Raw genomic sequence first — 19687 nt, 5'->3', positions numbered from 1 at the left:
TCCAGGAGGACCAGAGGCCCTGAATGACAGCTAAAGGGGATTAGTGGTTGATCGATCTGACTGCAACAGGACCAGCTGGAGAGCTCCACCCAGAGGACCAGAAGATACTCTGAGCTGAAGTCCACAGAATTAAAGTACAGCAGTAACTCTACCCCTCACAGTAATCAGATTACCTCTCAGTAATAGAGTACTGTCTCTGATGTCAGATTAGTGGTTACATTGAGGCTCCACAGCAGGAACTCAGTGGAACTAAGCTGAGGTTCTTTGGTTCCTCCTTCAGTCCTCCTCATGGAGGAAACCAGAGTCCACTCATTTCTGCTCACATCTTCTGTGTTCTTCAGCTGCTCTCTGCTGGAGGGGTTGTGCTCCTCAAAGGTTCTGGTGGCTTCAGGACTCACTCTGTCCAGGTCCTGCTGGGACAACCCACTCCTTCTGGAAATAATTAAAGTATTTTTGGACCTCGGTGCTTCACTGTCAGGACCATGCATCCACTGGGAGAACCACGTTCATCAGTTAGACTGAAGCACAGTTAGCCTCTGAGTTCTTATTTTGGAGCCTGAAATTTAAAGATGGTGTGGATCCAGATCGTAGGAGCTTTAGTAGAAATAATCTAGACTGTTTTGGTAGGGTGATGAAGACATTCCACCTTCATCCAAGGTTCTTCTCCAGTTCTAGCTGACTGATGGGGGGTTCCAGAGTTCCTCCAGCTCACAGGGCTGATGTTCCATTAACCACCAGGACTCACCTGTCTCCAGGTGTGGATGCTGTGAAACCAACAACATGGTGGAGAAGCTTCCAGTTTACGCCACAAAGGAAGTGAATCTGTCAGGACTCCAGATGTTCATGATGGAGAACCTTCATTGCTGAGTCATAGGACACTGATGATGTCATAACCCTCCTCTGTTTAGAGATGAAGTTCCAGTTTGACCAAGATATAAAGGTTTGTGTTCTCCTGGAGTTTATTCTCAAGAACACCACTGGTCAGACGTTCTAGAACATCCCAGTGTTTCCAGTGTTCTACAGCAGGTTCTGCTTGTTAATGTCTGATTGTTCTCTGAAATGAAGCAGAGAACAAATAAACACCTGAAGTTAAAAAAAAGATCTATTTATAAACCAAAATGTCTTCTAAACTTCTGACTCATCAGAGTTCCTCCTCAGGCAGATCTAACAGCTGAACTCAATCATTCAGTCCTCAATGGAAACCAGATGTTCTTCAGGAAGTTCTTCCATCTCTGTAGCAGAAGTTCCCATAAATGTGTGGTTCTTGTAGGTTCTTTGCTTTCACTCTTCTGTCCAGTTCATCCAAACCAGCTCCATGGGTTTAAGTCTGGAGACTCCATGTTCTCAGCCATGTGGTTCTTTGTTCCTCAGGTGGTTCCACAGAGCTGGGGCTGATGTTCTGGGTCATTATCTGCTGTAGGATGAACCTCTGACCAACTAGAACATACCAGAGGGTTCTGCATGGAGCTGCAGAATGCTGTGGTAGCCGTTTAGGTTCAGGGTTCCTCTCACTCTGTACAAGAACCGACCCTGGATCCAGCAGAACAGCCCCAGACCGTCACACTTCCTCCTCCATGTTGGACAGCTGATGTTCCATAGCTGATGTCACACACTAAAAGATCCAAAAAATTACCCCAAAAGATCTGAGAAATGTCTAAAAAAATGACACAAAAAGATCCAAAAATAACTCCAGAACATCTAAAATGACCCCAAAAGATCCAAAAATTACCCCAAAAGTTCCAAAATTACAACAACCGATGAACCAAAGATCTCAGGTTTAGATCCATCAGTCCATGATACCTTCTTCCAGTCTTCAGTAGTCCATTGGTGGCGTTTCATGGTCCAACGGCTTCCTGCTGCAGCTCCACCTGTCAAACCTGCAGCTCCAAGTCTTCTCTCCACAGGTAAACTCAGACTTCTTCCTATGACCTCCATGAAGCTGGTTGAAGCTGTTGTCCTCTGAGCTCCTATCTCAACGCTGTTGACTCACAAACTGGTCTTCTTTGGGTCTTCCAGACGTCTTCCTGTCAGAGTTTCCTCCAGTTTCTGAGCCTTTTGATGGAGAAGAAAACTGGACTCACTGTCACCTGGACTTTCTTCTTCTCTGCATAAAGACGTCCATGTTTAAATGTTCTGATGGTCTGTCTGTCTTCTACTGGTAATTTCCTTTTCCTCTCCATTTGTATATCAACTCACTACTTTCTGCAGTACTTCCTGTTCTAATAATGTTCTGGAAGGTTCCACACTGTGTTTGGAAGGAATCTAGAAAAGTTGGGACTCCTGTAGGACTTGGTAGCTCCAACTTTCAAGACTTCATCAACCTCCATTGGTGCAGAACAGCTTTCAGTTGTTAGCCCATTTCTGTTCCTGATGAAGGTCTTTTAGTAGAACTCTAGATGTTCCTTGTTGTTGAGTTCTGGGGAACCTGACCTTTATTAACCTCTGGTTGGACCGTTTCTACACATTCACTGGACTGGACCACTGGAACCACAACAAAACACTGGAGCCACAACAAAACACTGGAGCCACAACAAAACACTGGAGCCACAACAAAACACTGGAACCACAACAAAACACTGGAGCCACAACAAAACACTGGAACCACAACAAAACACTGGAACCACAATAAAACACTGGAGCCACAATAAAACACTGGAGCCACAATAAAACGCTGGAACCACAACAAAACGCTGGAACCACAACAAAACGCTGGAACCACAACAAAACGCTGGAACCACAACAAAACGCTGGAACCACAACAAAACACTGGAACCACAACAAAACGCTGGAGCCACAACAAAACGCTGGAACCACAACAAAACGCTGGAACCACAACAAAACGCTGGAACCACAACAAAACGCTGGAACCACAAGAAAACACTGGAGCCACAATAAAACACTGGAACCACAATAAAACACTGGAACCACAACAAAACGCTGGAACCACAACAAAACGCTGGAACCACAATAAAACACTGGAACCACAACAAAACACTGGAACCACAACAAAACGCTGGAACCACAACAAAATACTGGAACCACAATAAAATACTGGAACCACAATAAAACACTGGAGCCACAACAAAACACTGGAACCACAACAAAACACTGGAACCACAACAAAACACTGGAACCACAACAAAACACTGGAACCACAATAAAACGCTGGAGCCACAACAAAACGCTGGAACCACAACAAAACGCTGGAACCACAACAAAACGCTGGAACCACAACAAAACACTGGAGCCACAACAAAACACTGGAACCACAATAAAACACTGGAACCACAATAAAATACTGGAACCACAATAAAACACTGGAGCCACAACAAAACGCTGGAGCCACAACAAAACGCTGGAGCCACAATAAAATACTGGAACCACAATAAAACACTGGAGCCACAATAAAATACTGGAACCACAATAAAACACTGGAACCACAATAAAATACTGGAACCACAATAAAACACTGGAACCACAATAAAATACTGGAACCACAATAAAACACTGGAGCCACAACAAAACGCTGGAGCCACAACAAAACGCTGGAACCACAACAAAACACTGGAGCCACAACAAAACACTGGAACCACAATAAAACACTGGAGCCACAACAAAACACTGGAACCACAATAAAACACTGGAGCCACAACAAAACACTGGAGCCTCCATAATAATACTGGATAAAGTACTCTACAATAATACTGTATACACACGTGGACAAAATTGTTGGTACCCCTCAGTTAAAGAAGGAAAAACCCACAATTCTCACTGAAATCACTTGAAACTCACAAAAGTAACAATAAATAAAAATTTATTGAAAATTAAATAATCAAAATCAGCCATCACTTTTGAATTGTTGATTAACATAATTATTTAAAAAAACAAACTAATGAAATAGGGCTGGACAAAAATGATGGTACCCATAACTTAATATTTTGTTGCACAACCTTTTGAGGCAATCACTGCAATTAAACGATTTCTGTATTTGTCAATGAGCGTTCTGCAGCTGTCAACAGGTATTTTGGCCCACTCCTCATGAGCAAACAGCTCCAGTTGTCTCAGGTTTGATGGGTGTCTTCTCCAAATGGCATGTTTCAGCTCCTTCCACATATGTTCAATGGGATTCAGATCTGGGCTCATAGAAGGCCACTTTAGAATAGTCCAACGCTTTTCTCTCAGCCATTCTTGGGTGTTTTTGGCTGTGTGTTTTGGATCGTTGTCCTGTTGGAAGACCCATGACCTGCGACTGAGACCAAGCTTTCTGACACTAGGCAGCACATTTCTCTCCAGAATGCCTTGATAGTCTTCAGATTTCATCGTACCTTGCACATTTTCAAGACACCCTGTGCCAGATGCAGCAAAGCAGCCCCAAAACATTACTGAGCCTCCTCCATGTTTCACCGTAGGGACAGTGTTCTTTTCTTCGTACGCTTGGTTTTTGAGTCTATGAACATAGAGTTGATGTGCCTTACCAAAAAGCTCCAGTTTGGTCTCATCTGTCCAAAGGACATTCTCCCAGAAGCTTTGTGGCTTGTCAACATGCATTTTTGCAAATTCCAGTCTGGCTTTTTTATGAGTTTTTTTCAGCAGTGGTGTCCTCCTTGGTCGTCTCCCATGAAGTCCACTTTGGCTCAAACAACGACGAATGGTGCGATCTGACACTGATGTACCTTGGCCTTGGAGTTCACCTTTAATTTCTTTGGAGGTTGCTCTGGGCTCTTTGGATACAATTCCAACGATCCGTCTCTTCAATTTGTCATCAATTTTCCTCTTGCGGCCACGTCCAGGGAGGTTGGCTACTGTCCCGTGGGTCTTGAACTTCTGAATAATATGAGCCACTGTTGTCACAGGAACTTCAAGCTGTTTAGAGATGGTCTTATAGCCTTTACCTTTAAGATGTTTGTCTATCATTTTTTTTCGGATGTCCTGGGACAATTCTCTCCTTCGCTTTCTGTTGTCCATGTTCAGTGTGGTACACACCTTTTCACCAAACAGCAGGGTGACTACTTGTCTCCCTTTAAATAGGCAGACTGACTGATTATGAGTTTGGAAACACCTGTGATGTCAATTAAATGACACACCTGAGTTAATCATGTCACTCTGGTCAAATAGTTTTCAATCTTTTATAGAGGTACCATCATTTTTGTCCAGGCCTGTTTCATTAGTTTGTTTTTTTAAATAATTATGTTAATCAACAATTCAAAAGTAATGGCTGTTTTTGATTATTTAATTTTCAATAAATTTTTATTTATTGTTACTTTTGTGAGTTTCAAGTGATTTCAGTGAGAATTGTGGGTTTTTCCTTCTTTAACTGAGGGGTACCAACAATTTTGTCCACGTGTGTAAAGTACTCCATAATAATACCATATAAAGTACTCTATAATACTACATAAAGTACTCTATAATACTGTATAAAGTACCTGCTGTCACAGTGTGTACCTCAGTGTGTTCTCACAGTATTTTAAAGTATTTACACTGCTTTCGACTGCCAGACAGCTTGATTTAATGAGTATTGTAAAGTATTTTAAAGCATTTTTAAGTATTTTAAACTGTTCGGCAGTATTATGAAGTATTTACCAGTATTTTAGAGTATTTTGCAGTATTATAAAGTATTTATGATTACTTTAAAATATTTAATTATTGTACTTTTGAGTGCCTTAGAGCACTAGAGCATGATTTAATAGAGCATTTTGCAGTATTTTCAAGTATTTGCAATATTATAAAGTATTTATTTACTGGTACTTTAGAGTTTTTAGCAGTATTTTAGAGTATTTATTTACCAGTACTTTAGAGGGTCTTACAGCTTGATCTAACAGAGTACTCTGCAGTATTTTAAAGTATTTCCAGTACTATATAGTACACACATCCTTACGGGTCGGGTCCTGCACGGTTCTCCCTGGTTGCTGAAGTTCCGGTCGGTGACCTGTTGATCTTCCCGGTGCTCTCCGTTATTCCGGTGTTAGCTCCGGGTCCGTTAGCTTCAAGCTGTCCTGGAAATACCGACAGCAGCAGCCCGTTAACGGTCACAGCCGTTCACCGCCGGTAAAACACCGTTTCTACCCCACCGAGCCCGCACCGGACACCGAGCGGGGAGCTAGCGGCTAACGGCTAACAGGAACTTTGTTGTTGCTCTAAAGACGAACATGAAGAAGAAGTTGGTCGGTTTAATCCGGTTCCGGTTCGGCAGCAGGCGGAGACACCGAGGCTACAGCGGGCCGACAGGACCAGCTTCACTGGGCTTCACCGGGTCTGTTACCGGAGAGAAGCGGCGGGACGGTGTGAAAGTTCAGCATCTGTTTACCTGAAGGACTGGCCGCGTCCCAAACCTGCAGCGGAGCTCCTCGGAGGGCCGCGTCCCAAACCTGGAGCAGAGCGGCCTTTCCTGCTCCTCCACCAATCACAGCTCAGTGGTGTGACCTTTCCTGCTACCTGGCGGTCAGGTGACCCTCAGGTGTTCTCTGAACGCATAGTTTAATATCTAACTTTATGTTTATCATATTGAAACCCAGAATATTATTTCATGTTTGCTCACTTATTAATTAATTATAATTATATTAATCTAAGCAGAAACTATTTTATTATTGAATTATCGATTCAGTGAAGTTCGAATATTTGTCACATGAGGATGTGTTGCTTTTCTTAACCTGGTTTGGATGGAAATAAAATAAGTTCTGCTGCTAATAAACAATAAAATTTTATTTAAAAAGCTCCCGCCGACACTTTATTTACATCAACCAGGAAACAGAGTGAAAAAGTACAAACAGCCCATAGAAAACTTTATACACTGCAGAAAGTACACACAGCTGGACTCAGAACAAGTACGACTACTATAAGGTACTGCACAGTACCAGTAGTACTGCAGTACTATTGTGCTTGATCGTCACTTTCAGAAAACAATCGATTTGTTTAAAGAATTTAATTTTCTACATTAAAACACATTTAAAAAGTTTACATCGTCAGAATTTTGAACAGAGTTTGGTTGGACCTCAGTGTGTAGTACAAGTACTACTTCAGTAGTACTAGTACTGTTACTGCAGAGTATTATATACAGTGTATATACTAGCATATATAGTGTATTATATACAGTACTGCAGTGTTTCAACTGGTACTGCATTATTATGTACAGGTACTGCAGTATTGCACACAAATACTGCAGTATTCAGACAGGTACTGCAGTAATATGTATAGGTACACAGTAATACATCCAGGTACTGCAGTAAACCGTCTTCCTGTGCTCTGCTTTGGTGTGAGTGAGGAGAGGTGCATGCTGGGACATTATCTGCGGTCACATGATCAAACCGGAGTCAGGAAGCAGAAACTACATGTCAAAAGCTGATGAATACTCAGTAGTGATCCGATCAATAATCAATAACGATCTGATCAATAATAAATTATGATCTGATCAATAATCAGTAGTGATCGATCAGTAATCAGTAGTGATCGATCAGTAATCCATAGTGATCTGATCATGTGACTGCAGGAGGTTTGACTGGTTTCAGTGAAGCTGAAGGTAAAAACAACACAGATAAACACAGACAGGATATTGATCCTGATCAATAAATACAGGACAGGTGTGCTAATCAATAAAAGGCTTCATTCATCGTGTATAAAATCAGTACAAAAACACGATCAATTCAGTTGATCGATCACAAAACAATCAACACTGTGACATCATGGCCTGATTGTCGCCGCTCAAGTTTTATGAAGCTCAACAACAACCGGACCTGCTCTTATTGCTGCACCTGGTTCTGGACCGGACCGGTCGGGTCTGGATCGGTCCAGGGCTCTGTAGTCTCCAGCTGCTCAAACTGAGCCTTTTTCTAACTCAAACCCAAACCGACCGTAAAGTTCTAAATGCTTAGATTCTCCCGATAATCAATGCATCAGGTAATCAAGAAACAGGAAGTGACCAGATCAGAGTTGTTTCCTGCTGCTGGTTCTGGTGAACACCTGAACGGTCCAAACCTCCTACAGCAGGATGTTCTGACCCGACCGGACCCTCTGAGCTCAGTCTGATGGTTCTCCAGGGTCATGGAGTCGGTCCGGTTTGTTGAACAGCTGAGAGTTCGGTAAGAGACTGGTTCTGGTTCTGATCCTCCTCAGAGTCACATATTAGTGGTTACTGCTTCCATTGGACCCCCAGCAGGAGGCGCCACCTTTAACGTGGACTCTATCAGAAGGTTAATGACTCATCTCTGCTGATGGTTCAAATGAAACTACTGAGGAGGTCAGCTGTAGTTCCTGCTTGTTCCACCAGGTGGAGCCTCTTCCTTTTTAATCCTGTAGAGACCAGAGGAGGTTAAAGCAGAGAGCATTGTGGGAGTTTAGCAGCAACGGGCACCATGACAACGACTAATGAGGAGGTTCATGATCTCCAACCAGAACTCAGAACGAAACTGAATTTATCCGTCGTTACTACTAACCTGTCAGCAGCAGGAGCAATAACAGCCTCTTAATGAGTGTTATTGATTAGCTGTTCATTGATTATTGGTGCTGCTGATGATCAATAATCTGTACAAACATCAGCTAAAGATCAGGATTAAGTTTCCTGATTGGATCAGAACATCCCTGATTATTAACAAACGACTAAAAGCCGCAAATCTTCACCTCTGAGAATCAGGAAACTGCAGTTCTACATGAAGGAATGCAGTGAAAGTACCACGTTTGAAGTTCAGGTACTTCGACTGCAGCAGTTTTAGTGCAGAGACGTCGAGTCCAGACCTTCACCTGCTGCTTCCTGTCTGGACTCACCTGAGGGGTCTGCAGGTCACCTGATCGCCTTAGAAAACAGCTGGTGATGTCAGCTGGTGATGTCGGTATAAAACAGTCTGATTGTCTGAGCAGATTAAAATACAGAACCTGAACAGAATCGTCTATCTGCTGCTTGGTTCCGTCTGCGATCTGAAACTCTTCATGTTCCAGCTGTAGACATCAGAACCAGAACCAGAACCTGTTCGTCTCTTGTGAGGATGCATTCTGCCGGACGCCTGAGGAATCGTAGTTGCGACAGAAGAAGCTACAGAACAGCAGAGTTCCCCAAAAACATCCACAACAAACCTCGAAAAGAGACGGCAGAATTCGTCCCAGAGGTTCTGGTTCCATTTGGGAGGAACGGTGATGGATTTGAAAGTAAAAACCTGCCGGCAGGTTCCACAGACATTTAGTCTTTAAAAAAAATCAGCAAATGACTCCATTTATGAGGAGACGCTGTAAAAACCAAACTGTCCGACAGTCCTTGAACTCCTTGTCGATGAGGTCAATAAAACATCTAAACATCTTCATCCAGTCTGAAGCTTCCACTGATCAGTTGCTGAAATATCCAGAAAACATCACTTATTGATCTCGCTGATTAGCAATAATAAATATCAGCCCTGATAAAACACATCAGTACGCATCACTGCAGTCTGACTGGCTGGTGTGTTGCTGTGTTCTGATTGGCTGGTGTGTTGCTGTGTTCCGATTGGCTGGTGTGTTGCTGTGTTCTGACTGGCTGGTGTGTTGCTGTGTTCTGACTGGCTGGTGTGTTGCTGTGTTCTGACTGGCTGGTGTGTTGCTGTGTTCTGACTGGCTGGTGTGTTGCTGTGTTCTGACTGGTTGGTGTGTTGCTGTGTTCTGACTGGCTGGTGTGTTGCTGTGTTCTGATTGGCTGGTGTGTTGCTGTGTTCTGATTGGCTGGTGTGTTGCTGTGTTCTGATTGGCTGGTGTGTTGCTGTGTTCTGACTGGCTGGTGTGTTGCTGTGTTCTGACTGGCTGGTGTGTTGCTGTGTTCTGACTGGTTGGTGTGTTGCTGTGTTCTGACTGGCTGGTGTGTTGCTGTGTTCTGATTGGCTGGTGTGTTGCTGTGTTCTGACTGGCTGGTGTGTTGCTGTGTTCTGACTGGTTGGTGTGTTGCTGTGTTCTGACTGGCTGGTGTGTTGCTGTGTTCTGACTGGCTGGTGTGTTGCTGTGTTCTGACTGGCTGGTGTGTTGCTGTGTTCTGACTGGTTGGTGTGTTGCTGTGTTCTGACTGGCTGGTGTGTTGCTGTGTTCTGATTGGCTGGTGTGTTGCTGTGTTCTGACTGGCTGGTGTGTTGCTGTGTTCTGATTGGCTGGTGTGTTGCTGTGTTCTGACTGGTTGGTGTGTTGCTGTGTTCTGATTGGCTGGTGTGTTGCTGTATTCCGACTGGCTGGTGTGTTGCTGTGTTCTGACTGGTTGGTGTGTTGCTGTGTTCTGACTGGCTGGTGTGTTGCTGTGTTCTGATTGGCTGGTGTGTTGCTGTGTTCTGATTGGCTGGTGTGTTGCTGTGTTCTGATTGGCTGGTGTGTTGCTGTGTTCTGACTGGTTGGTGTGTTGCTGTGTTCTGATTGGCTGGTGTGTTGCTGTATTCCGACTGGCTGGTGTGTTGCTGTGTTCTGACTGGTTGGTGTGTTGCTGTGTTCTGACTGGCTGGTGTGTTGCTGTGTTCTGATTGGTTGGTGTGTTGCTGTGTTCTGACTGGCTGGTGTGTTGCTGTGTTCTGATTGGTTGGTGTGCTGCTGTGTTCCGATTGGTTGGTGTGCTGCTGTGTTCCGATTGGCTGGTGTGTTGCTGTGTTCTGATTGGCTGGTGTGTTGCTGTGTTCTGATTGGTTGGTGTGTTGCTGTGTTCTGACTGGCTGGTGTGTTGCTGTGTTCTGATTGGTTGGTGTGTTGCTGTGTTCTGACTGGCTGGTGTGTTGCTGTGTTCTGATTGGTTGGTGTGCTGCTGTGTTCTGATTGGTTGGTGTGCTGCTGTGTTCCGATTGGCTGGTGTGCTGCTGTGTTCCGATTGGCTGGTGTGTTGCTGTGTTCCGACTGGCTGGTGTGCTGCTGTGTTCCGATTGGTTGGTGTGCTGCTGTGTTCCGATTGGTTGGTGTGCTGCTGTGTTCTGATTGGTTGGTGTGTTGCTGTGTTCTGATTGGTTGGTGTGTTGCTGTGCTCTGATTGGTTGGTGTGTTGCTGTGTTCTGACTGGCTGGTGTGTTGCTGTGTTCCGACTGGCTGGTGTGTTGCTGTGTTCTGATTGGCTGGTGTGTTGCTGTGTTCTGATTGGTTGGTGTGCTGCTGTGTTCTGATTGGTTGGTGTGCTGCTGTGTTCCGATTGGCTGGTGTGTTGCTGTGTTCTGACTGGCTGGTGTGTTGCTGTGTTCTGATTGGTTGGTGTGCTGCTGTGTTCTGATTGGTTGGTGTGTTGCTGTGTTCCGATTGGTTGGTGTGCTGCTGTGTTCCGATTGGTTGGTGTGCTGCTGTGTTCCGATTGGTTGGTGTGCTGCTGTGTTCCGATTGGTTGGTGTGTTGCTGTGTTCTGATTGGCTGGTGTGTTGCTGTGTTCTGATTGGTTGGTGTGTTGCTGTGTTCTGACTGGCTGGTGTGTTGCTGTGTTCTGATTGGTTGGTGTGTTGCTGTGTTCTGACTGGCTGGTGTGTTGCTGTGTTCTGATTGGTTGGTGTGCTGCTGTGTTCTGATTGGTTGGTGTGTTGCTGTGTTCTGATTGGTTGGTGTGCTGCTGTGTTCTGATTGGTTGGTGTGCTGCTGTGTTCTGATTGGCTGGTGTGTTGCTGTGTTCTGATTGGTTGGTGTGTTGCTGTGTTCTGACTGGCTGGTGTGTTGCTGTGTTCTGATTGGTTGGTGTGCTGCTGTGTTCTGATTGGTTGGTGTGCTGCTGTGTTCCGATTGGCTGGTGTGCTGCTGTGTTCCGATTGGCTGGTGTGCTGCTGTGTTCCGATTGGCTGGTGTGCTGCTGTGTTCCGATTGGCTGGTGTGCTGCTGTGTTCCGATTGGCTGGTGTGCTGCTGTGTTCCGATTGGCTGGTGTGTTGCACTGAGAACTTGCTGGTAGTTTTTGGTCAGGGGTTGCTGGATGAGTCAGTGAATGTGGGACCCTGTTTTGGGCCGAGGACCTCAGGTTTCTCCACCCTGTAGAATCCAGCAGAACGTGACATCACGGCAGGACGTGACATCACAGCAGAACGTGACATCACGGCGGGTTCCAGCGAGTCTTTGGATGCAGAACTCCTGATTCCAGTTCTGCTGAGGTCCCTGATATGAAGCTCCACCCAGCAGGTGGAGTCTCCTCCCGAGGCTTCGCCCTGAGGTCTGCAAAGACAGTGACATCATCACTGCCTGTGTGACATCACAGTGGGCGGAGCTTCAGATGAGGCTGCTGATTGGTCGGAGGGTCAGACTAGGGTCCCGGGAGATGGCTGGTCGACCGCTGGTTCTCTGAGAGGAACTTCCTGTTTGCGGTAGAGCGAGCCATCCACAGACCTGAGAGAGAGGAACCATTTACTAACCTTCAGGAAACGTTTAGTTCAACAGATAATTTCATTCTGTTATGTATTATATTTAGGTTATTTTGTGTATCTTAATCGATAGTATGTTGTTGAATTTAATTAAATTAAATCATTTGGTGATTTCATATAATTTGTAATGTTTTATTCAATCTAATTTAGTTTTGTTTCGAGGCCTGCTATTGGCCAGCTAGCAGCTGAGCATTGTGGGAACTGGAGGTCAGCTGACCTACCTGCCGGTCAGCGGCTGTCCGTGGAACGTGGCCGAGTGTGGCAGCGTGGGTTTGTGATGCGTCGCAGCGTGGTGGTGACTCGTCTCCGTCTGATAGGTCGACGGCTGGATGACGCCGTGAGTCGTCCGTCTGCGCTGCAGAGCTCCGCCTCCACCGCTCTGACCTTTGACCCCTCTGCTCACCTTGGAGGCGGCTTTACCATTCACCTGGTTCTGGTGGGAGGAGCCTATGGTGTTCCTCAGGTACCAGTCCCTCAGACCTGCCAATCAGCAGCATTGAACATGCTCTTTAAGATGAATGACAGGTAAACAGGTGATCAGGTAAACATTTAACTGACAAAGATCAGCAGCTGATCCCCAGCTGGTTACTGACATCAACACAGTTATAGTTACAGTGATGGTTCTAGTTAAAGATATAGCTATGGCTGTAGTTCTACTCATGGTTCTAGTTAAGGTGATGGTTTTAGATATAGTTATAATGATGGTTCTAGTTATAGATGGTTCTAGTTCTAGTTCTACTGATGGTTCTAGTTAAGATGATGGTTCTAGATATAGTTATAATGATTGTTTTAGTTATAGATGTTCTAGTTATAGATATAGCTATGGTTGTAGTTCCAGTCATGGTTCTAGTTCTACTGATAGTTCTAGTGATGGTTCTAGTTCTACTGATGGTTCTAGTGATGATTCGAGTGATGGTTTTAGCTCTACTGATGGTTCTAGTTAACGTGATGGTTCTAGTGATGGTTCAGGTTCTACTGATGGTTCTAGTGATGGTTCTAGTTCTACTGATAGTTCTAATGATGGTTCTACTGATGGTTCTAGTTCTGCTGAGGGTTCTAGTGATGGTTCTAGTTCTACTGATAGTTCTAGTGATGGTTCTACTGATGGTTCTAGTTCTACTGATGTTCTAGTGATGGTTCTAGTTCTACTGATAGTTCTAGTGATGGTTCTACTGATGGTTCTAGTTCTGCTGAGGGTTCTAGTGATGGTTCTGGTGATGGTTCCAGTTCTAGTGATGGTTCAAGTTCTACTGATGGTTCGAGTGATGGTTCTAGTTAAGGTGATGGTTCCAGTTCTACTGATGGTTCTAGTGATGGTTCTACTGATGGTTCTAGTTAAGGTGATGGTTCTACTGATGGTTCCAGTTCTAGTGATGGTTCTACTGATGGTTCAACTGATGGTTCCAGTTCTACTGATGGTTCTAGTGATGGTTGTAGTTAAGCTGATGGTTCTAGTGATGGTTCTAGTTCTACTGATGGTTCTAGTGATGGTTGTAGTTAAGCTGATGGTTCTAGTGATGGTTCTAGTTCTACTGATGGTTCTAGTGATGTTCTACTTCTAGTGATGGTTCTAGTTCTAGCTACCTTCCAAAGCCAGGGCCTTGTGCAGGCTGCGGGTTGCCTCCTCCAGCTGGGAGTCCTGAGTGGGGGGCAGCTGTGGGGGCCGGGGGGGCAGCAGGTGGGGGTGGGGGTCAGGCTGGATGGCGGGCAGAGGGGCATTGTGGGTATCGGTCTGCTGTGCCGGAAGGAACGGGCCGCAGGATTTGGTGCGAGTCACCGTGACCCGCCGCTGGTCTCCGTGGTGACTGCGGTAGATGGGCGGAGCTCCCTGCTGGGCGGAGTATCCGTTGTAGAGTTGGTGCTGCGACGTGATTGGCTGCTGGCCACCCTGTGACTGCTGCCGCTGCAGCTGCTGCCGTTTACCCCAGACATAGTCCAACAGGACGTCGCCATAGCCCCGCCCTCCTCGCCCTCGCCCCGCCCCACTGGACACCTGCCCGCTGTTTACCCACAATCCACCCTGCTGTGTCCCTCCCTCCTCCTCCGGGGGGGCCATGCGGTCCAGGAGGCCGTCAGAGCTGTTACTGCGGCGGGCTGCTGTGGTCCTGGACCCCTCAGACCCAGCCCCGGGGTCCGAGGGCCCCGAGGAGGAGGAGGAGTCCTGAGAGCGAGGGGGGGGAGGGGGAGGCTGGAGGGGAGGCAGGGGGAGGGGCTTATGGGTCTCTGGATGGTCCAACCTGAAACCAGAACCAAGACTTCATTCAGGTACAGGTCTGTGGTCATTGATCTGATCAGACTCATTGAGCCGCTCAGATTCATTGATCCGATCGGACTCATTGATCCGATCAGACTCATTGATCCGCTCGGATTCATTGATCCGATCAGACTCATTGATCCGCTCAGATTCATTGATCTGATCAGACTCATTGATTCGCTCAGACTCAACCAGTAACCTGGATCTGTGTGTGCTTTCAGCCTGCAGGTGTTCAGAGTGGGCGTGGCCTCAGTGAAGTGTGGATATACCTGATGTGCACTGAGTTCCTCCTGGTTCTGTTCTGGTACAAAACCTCCACTGGAGAACCGGCAGAGACCAGCGGGGGGCGACACTGAGACACTCCTTCATCTACAGACAGACAGACAGAGTTCTGCTCAGAACTGGGAAGCCTCAGAGCTTGTCATGGTCCAGTAACAGTCAGGGTCAGAGGGGCGGTTCTTGGATCTCTGGACTGCATTCTAAATAAGTGTTGTAGAACCTCCTCTGTTCCAGGTGGAACCAGAATGTTAACGTAACGTCAGTCTAGAACACCTGTCAGTTTCCCTCCCCACCATCAAATAAAACTCCACACAGTCAGCCAGCAGGAGGCGCTGCAACACCAGCTGGGCCCAGTAAGACCAGAACCAGAACCAGAACCGGGACTAAGAGCAAATGCAGCTGTGTTACCATTGTCGTGTGTTGAGTCTGATGTGGAGCTGCTCTCTGACCGCACCGTGTCATCTGCAAATACACACAGTAACACACAGTAACACACAGTAACACACACACACACACACACACACACACACACACACAGTAACACACACACACACACACACACACACACACACACACACACACACACAAGTTGAGAATAAAGGCAGGAAGATGCTGTTTCTTTCAGAGCCCTCTTCTCACCCTCTCCCTATCTGGCATCCAAATACCCTTCCCCATCTATCTCCCACTTTTTCCTCTCCCTCTCCGTCTCGCTTTCTCCCTTTCTTCCTCTCTCTTTTTCTCTCTCTCTCTCTCTCCAGCAGCACTCTGAGTGAAGCACAACCAAGCTGCCGCCACTCAGACAATCAGCCGCTTCGTGGGAGTCTGGACAGCTGAAGATCATTCCACTAATCATCTGCCTCTGCTACAAAAGACCGGTTCACTCCTCCATTCTCCGCCGGATTGTTGAACTTGACAGACCCGTCAGTCTCTTTCTCGCCGCACAGTAAGCTCTGCATTCTGTGAAACATTTTACTAACGTGTTTTCTCTTCTGCCTGCACTCAGGACCGGTTGTCCAGACTCCTGCCTGCTGTGCTCTGCTTGTTCTCCCCACTCGGACCTTCCAGATGTCAAAATCCCTCCGGATCCCCTTCTTGTTTTCCCCACTCCTGGTGCCCCCCCGCATACACCTGCCTCCGATCAGCCGGTTCGTTCCTCATCCCCGCCTGGAACATCTACGACTGCTCTTCCTTCTCCCGCGACGCCATCCCTCCCGGATCTCCATCCACAAACCAAGCCCCGCCGCCGCCAGGGATCCCATAACCATCTGCCGCCACACTCGACTCTCCTCACAGAACCTACGACGGCCGTCGATCCCCGGCTCCCCCTCTCCAGAACCAGACGAACCTCCAGGTGCATTCTGAACTCACCCCCAGACCCACTTCCTTTGCCAATAAACCTTCTTAAATCTCCATTCCTGCCTCGGTAGTGTGTTCCTCTGCTCGAGTCCAACCTAAAACCGTGACAGTTTCCTCATCGTCCTCACACAATGTCCTGTAATTTGCTGCCAGCTGTGTGTGTTGTGTGTATATTGTGTGTCCATTGTGTGTGTGTGTGTGTGTTACCTGTGTGGCAGCCCCTGTGTACGGTCCTCTTGCCATGGTGTGTGTGTGTCTGGTTGTGTGCGTTGTGTTCAGGGTCGCTGTGTTTCCTCAGAGCTCCACTAAATAAAGTTTTCTTCAACTTCGAACGCTGAGAGTCGTCATCCTGAACACACACACACACACACACACCTGATCAGACCATATGAACTACCTGAACATGAGTGAACGGTAATAACCAGCTAGAGGTTTCAGGTTTCCCACGCCCCCACCAGCACCTGAACGCATTGCTCCACTTGCTCACCTCCACTCGACACTTCCTGGTTCCGTGGCGGGACGTTCCACCTCTTCGCCGGATGTAGGGGGGTTTTTCTCCTGCCTCAAGGGGGAATTCACTGGGCACCGCACCTGTCAGCTCCTGACCAATGAAGACACAGAAAACGCACCTGGGATTACATCACATCCAGGTAGCAGTCCAAGCCCCGCCCTCTGAGGACTCATAGTAGAGGTCTGGAGACCACAGACCAGAATGGGAGATTCAGAATGTTGCATTCCCTCCCTAGTTATGGTTGCTATGCTGTGATTGGGTAGTCACCATTCAGGGCTCCAGACTGCGACTAAATGGTCGCATTTTGTGACCAAAATTTGAGCAAGTGCGAGTAAATTTTTCATCGACTCGCACATGTGTGACCAGCAAATTTACTGATTTTTTAAAACTTCTATTGAATATTTATTTCACACTTCAGCCCAGTAGACAGTAATGCGCAAATGAGCTGGTTTAACTGACATGAACTCCAAAAGAAGAAGAAAGGAGACGAACACCAAAGAAGAAGAAGGCTGGCCAATGTGTGTGAGAGCGGGGGACGAAAGACGGTGAAGCTCCTGATGTTTCACAAAACATTTATTTACGTTCAGCCTTATTTTAAACACAAGTTCATCCTTTGTCCTTCACTCATTCCTTCAGGAAACACTGTGAGAGTTTGTCTCCTTTCCAGCTAGCTGCTTCTACGTTGCTAGACAGCAACAGTGGAACCGTTTTCTTTCGTCTTTACGTGGATTTTCTGACTTTTCAGCAGCGTCTTTGTCATGTCAAGAAACCTCTTGTTAGAGAAACACTTCCTGTGCTGTTGCAACGGTCACAAAATAAAAGCCCACAGCATTAAAAAGCACTTCAAAATAAAAGCCTGAAGGGAACAGTTATTTTAACACTAGCAAAGCAAAGGCTTTCCAAAATTGATGAACTGATCAACAGACCTTTATAAGAGTAATTTACACATGATTTGGTATAAATACATAACGTGCACGTGCATAACACATGCCTGTACTCAGCACAAGGTCATTTTTATTACAGATTTCATCCATCAGAAATTATACATCAACTGAGCAGCCTTGGTGGAGTACTGCTCTCTGAGTGCTTTTCTTGTTATGTTGTGTCAAGTGCTGCACAGCGAAATGTGAATTGAAAACATAGTTTCTGCATTTATTGTGCAAGTATTTATCAGCAAGACAATGCAAATGAGAGGAATGTGAATATTTACTTTGCAAGTCGATTTTGGTGTGCGCCCCTAAATTTTCTGCTTGCGCTCCTAAAATTTTAAGTTAGGGGGCACTGTGCTCCTTGGAAAAAAGTTAGTCTTGAGCTCTGCTATTCGGGGGAGGAGTTTGGGTGACTGTCAACTAACCAGTTGTGCTTTGGCTGTCACTGTGACATCACTCACCGCCTCTTGCAGACAGATGCGCCTCAGCTCAGCCAATCGCGTGCTCAGTAGTGCCTGCAGGGTCCGCCTCCTCTCCTGCAGCTCCACGATTCGCTCTCTCTGCTTCCTGTCCGAACAAGTGAGAGGGTCTGCACACATACAGGAAACACACAGGTAACGCTCAGGAAACACACAGATAGCACAAATGTAACACACAGTTAATGCTCAGGTAACACACAGATAGCACACAGGTAACACACAGGTAACGCTCAGGTAACACACAGGTAACACACAGGGAACATACAGGTAACACTCAGGTAACACGAAGGAAACACTAAGGGAACGCTTAGGTAACACACAGGAAACACTCAAGTAACACACAGAAAACACTCAGGTAACACACAGGTAACACTCAGGTAATGCACAGGAAACACACAGGGAACGCTCAGGTAAAACACAGGAAACACTCAGGTAACACTCAGGGAACGCTCAGATAACACAGAAAACGCTCAGGTAAAACACAGGTAACACTCAGGCAACACTCAGGTAATACTAAGGGAACGCTCAGGAAACACACAGGTAACACACAGGTAGTACTCAGGAAACACTCAGGTAACACTCAGGTAACACACAGGTAACATTCAGGGAATGCTCAGGTAACGCTCAGGGAACACTCAGGAAGCACTCAGGAAACACTCAGGTAAGACACAGGGAATGCTCAGGTAACGCTCAGGTAACAGACAGAAAACACTCAGGTAACACACAGGTAATGCTTAGGGAACGCTCAGGGAACGCTCAGGTAACAGACAGAAAACACTCAGGTAACACACAGGTAACTTTCAGGTAACACACAGGTAACACACAGGTAAGGCTCAGGTAACACACAGGGAACACTCAGGTAACGCTCAGGTAACAGACAGAAAACACTCAGGTAACACACAGGTAACACTCAGGTAACACACAGGTAATGCTTAGGGAACACTCAGGGAACGCTCAGGTAACAGACAGAAAACACTCAGGTAACACACAGGTAACGCTCAGGTAACACACAGGAAACACACAAGTAACACACAGGAAACACACAGGAAACACACAGGAAACACACAGGTAACACACAGGTAACACTCAGGTAATACTCAGGAAACACTCAGGAAACACTCAGGAAACACTCAGGAAACACTCAGGAAACACTCAGGTAATGCTCAGGTAACACACAGGAAACACACAAGTAACACACAGGAAACACACAGGAAACACACAGGAAACACACAGGTAACACTCAGGTAACACTCAGGAAACACTCAGGAAACACTCAGGAAACACTCAGGTAACACTCAGGTAACACTCAGGAAACACTCAGGTAACACTCAGGAACACACAGGAAACACTCAGGTAATACACAGGTAACACTCAGGTAACACACAGGAAACACACAGGTAACACACAGGTAACACACAGGTAACACTCAGGTAACACTCAGGTAACACTCAGGTAACACTCAGGTAACACACAGGGAACGCTCAGGTAATGCTCAGGAAACACTCAGGTAACACACAGGGAACACTCAGGTAACACTCAGGTAACACTCAGGTAACACACAGGTAACGCTCAGGGAAC

At 46.3% G+C, this 19687-nt stretch overlaps 2 protein-coding genes across 20 annotated transcripts in view; both read right to left on the bottom strand.

Annotated features, from left to right (window-relative positions):
• LOC110968354 (ATP-binding cassette sub-family D member 1-like) overlaps positions 1-6310 on the bottom strand; it is a 31680-nt gene extending 25370 nt beyond the window's left edge. For 16 of the 17 annotated variants that reach the window (XR_007938649.1, XR_007938654.1, XR_007938647.1 and 13 more), the window contains exon 1: positions 5876-6310. The gene's annotated coding sequence lies outside the window, so the exon portion shown is untranslated. Of the gene's footprint in view, positions 1-5867 lie in introns of all 17 variants that reach the window. The other variant, XR_007938640.1, reaches the window with a different exon arrangement.
• A 5629-nt stretch (positions 6311-11939) lies between these two features.
• Positions 11940-19687, bottom strand: part of LOC127531531 (coiled-coil domain-containing protein 120-like) — a 33127-nt gene continuing 25379 nt past the window's right edge. For all 3 annotated transcript variants that reach the window (XM_051941072.1, XM_051941084.1, XM_051941079.1), the window contains 8 exons: positions 18092-18219; positions 16678-16791; positions 16398-16539; positions 15243-15296; positions 14825-14924; positions 13886-14538; positions 12523-12781; positions 11940-12266 (listed from right to left, as the gene is read on the bottom strand). In XM_051941072.1, coding sequence (XP_051797032.1) covers positions 12179-12266; positions 12523-12781; positions 13886-14538; positions 14825-14924; positions 15243-15296; positions 16398-16539; positions 16678-16791; positions 18092-18219 — 1538 coding nt within the window. In that variant the 3' untranslated portion in view covers positions 11940-12178. The remainder of the gene's footprint in view (positions 12267-12522; positions 12782-13885; positions 14539-14824; positions 14925-15242; positions 15297-16397; positions 16540-16677; positions 16792-18091; positions 18220-19687) is intronic.

This window comes from Acanthochromis polyacanthus, chromosome 2, assembly GCF_021347895.1.
Source record: "Acanthochromis polyacanthus isolate Apoly-LR-REF ecotype Palm Island chromosome 2, KAUST_Apoly_ChrSc, whole genome shotgun sequence".
NCBI lineage: Eukaryota > Metazoa > Chordata > Actinopteri > Pomacentridae > Acanthochromis > Acanthochromis polyacanthus.
Note: the sequence above shows the minus strand (reverse complement) of the source record. Positions and strands in the feature narration are given on the sequence as shown.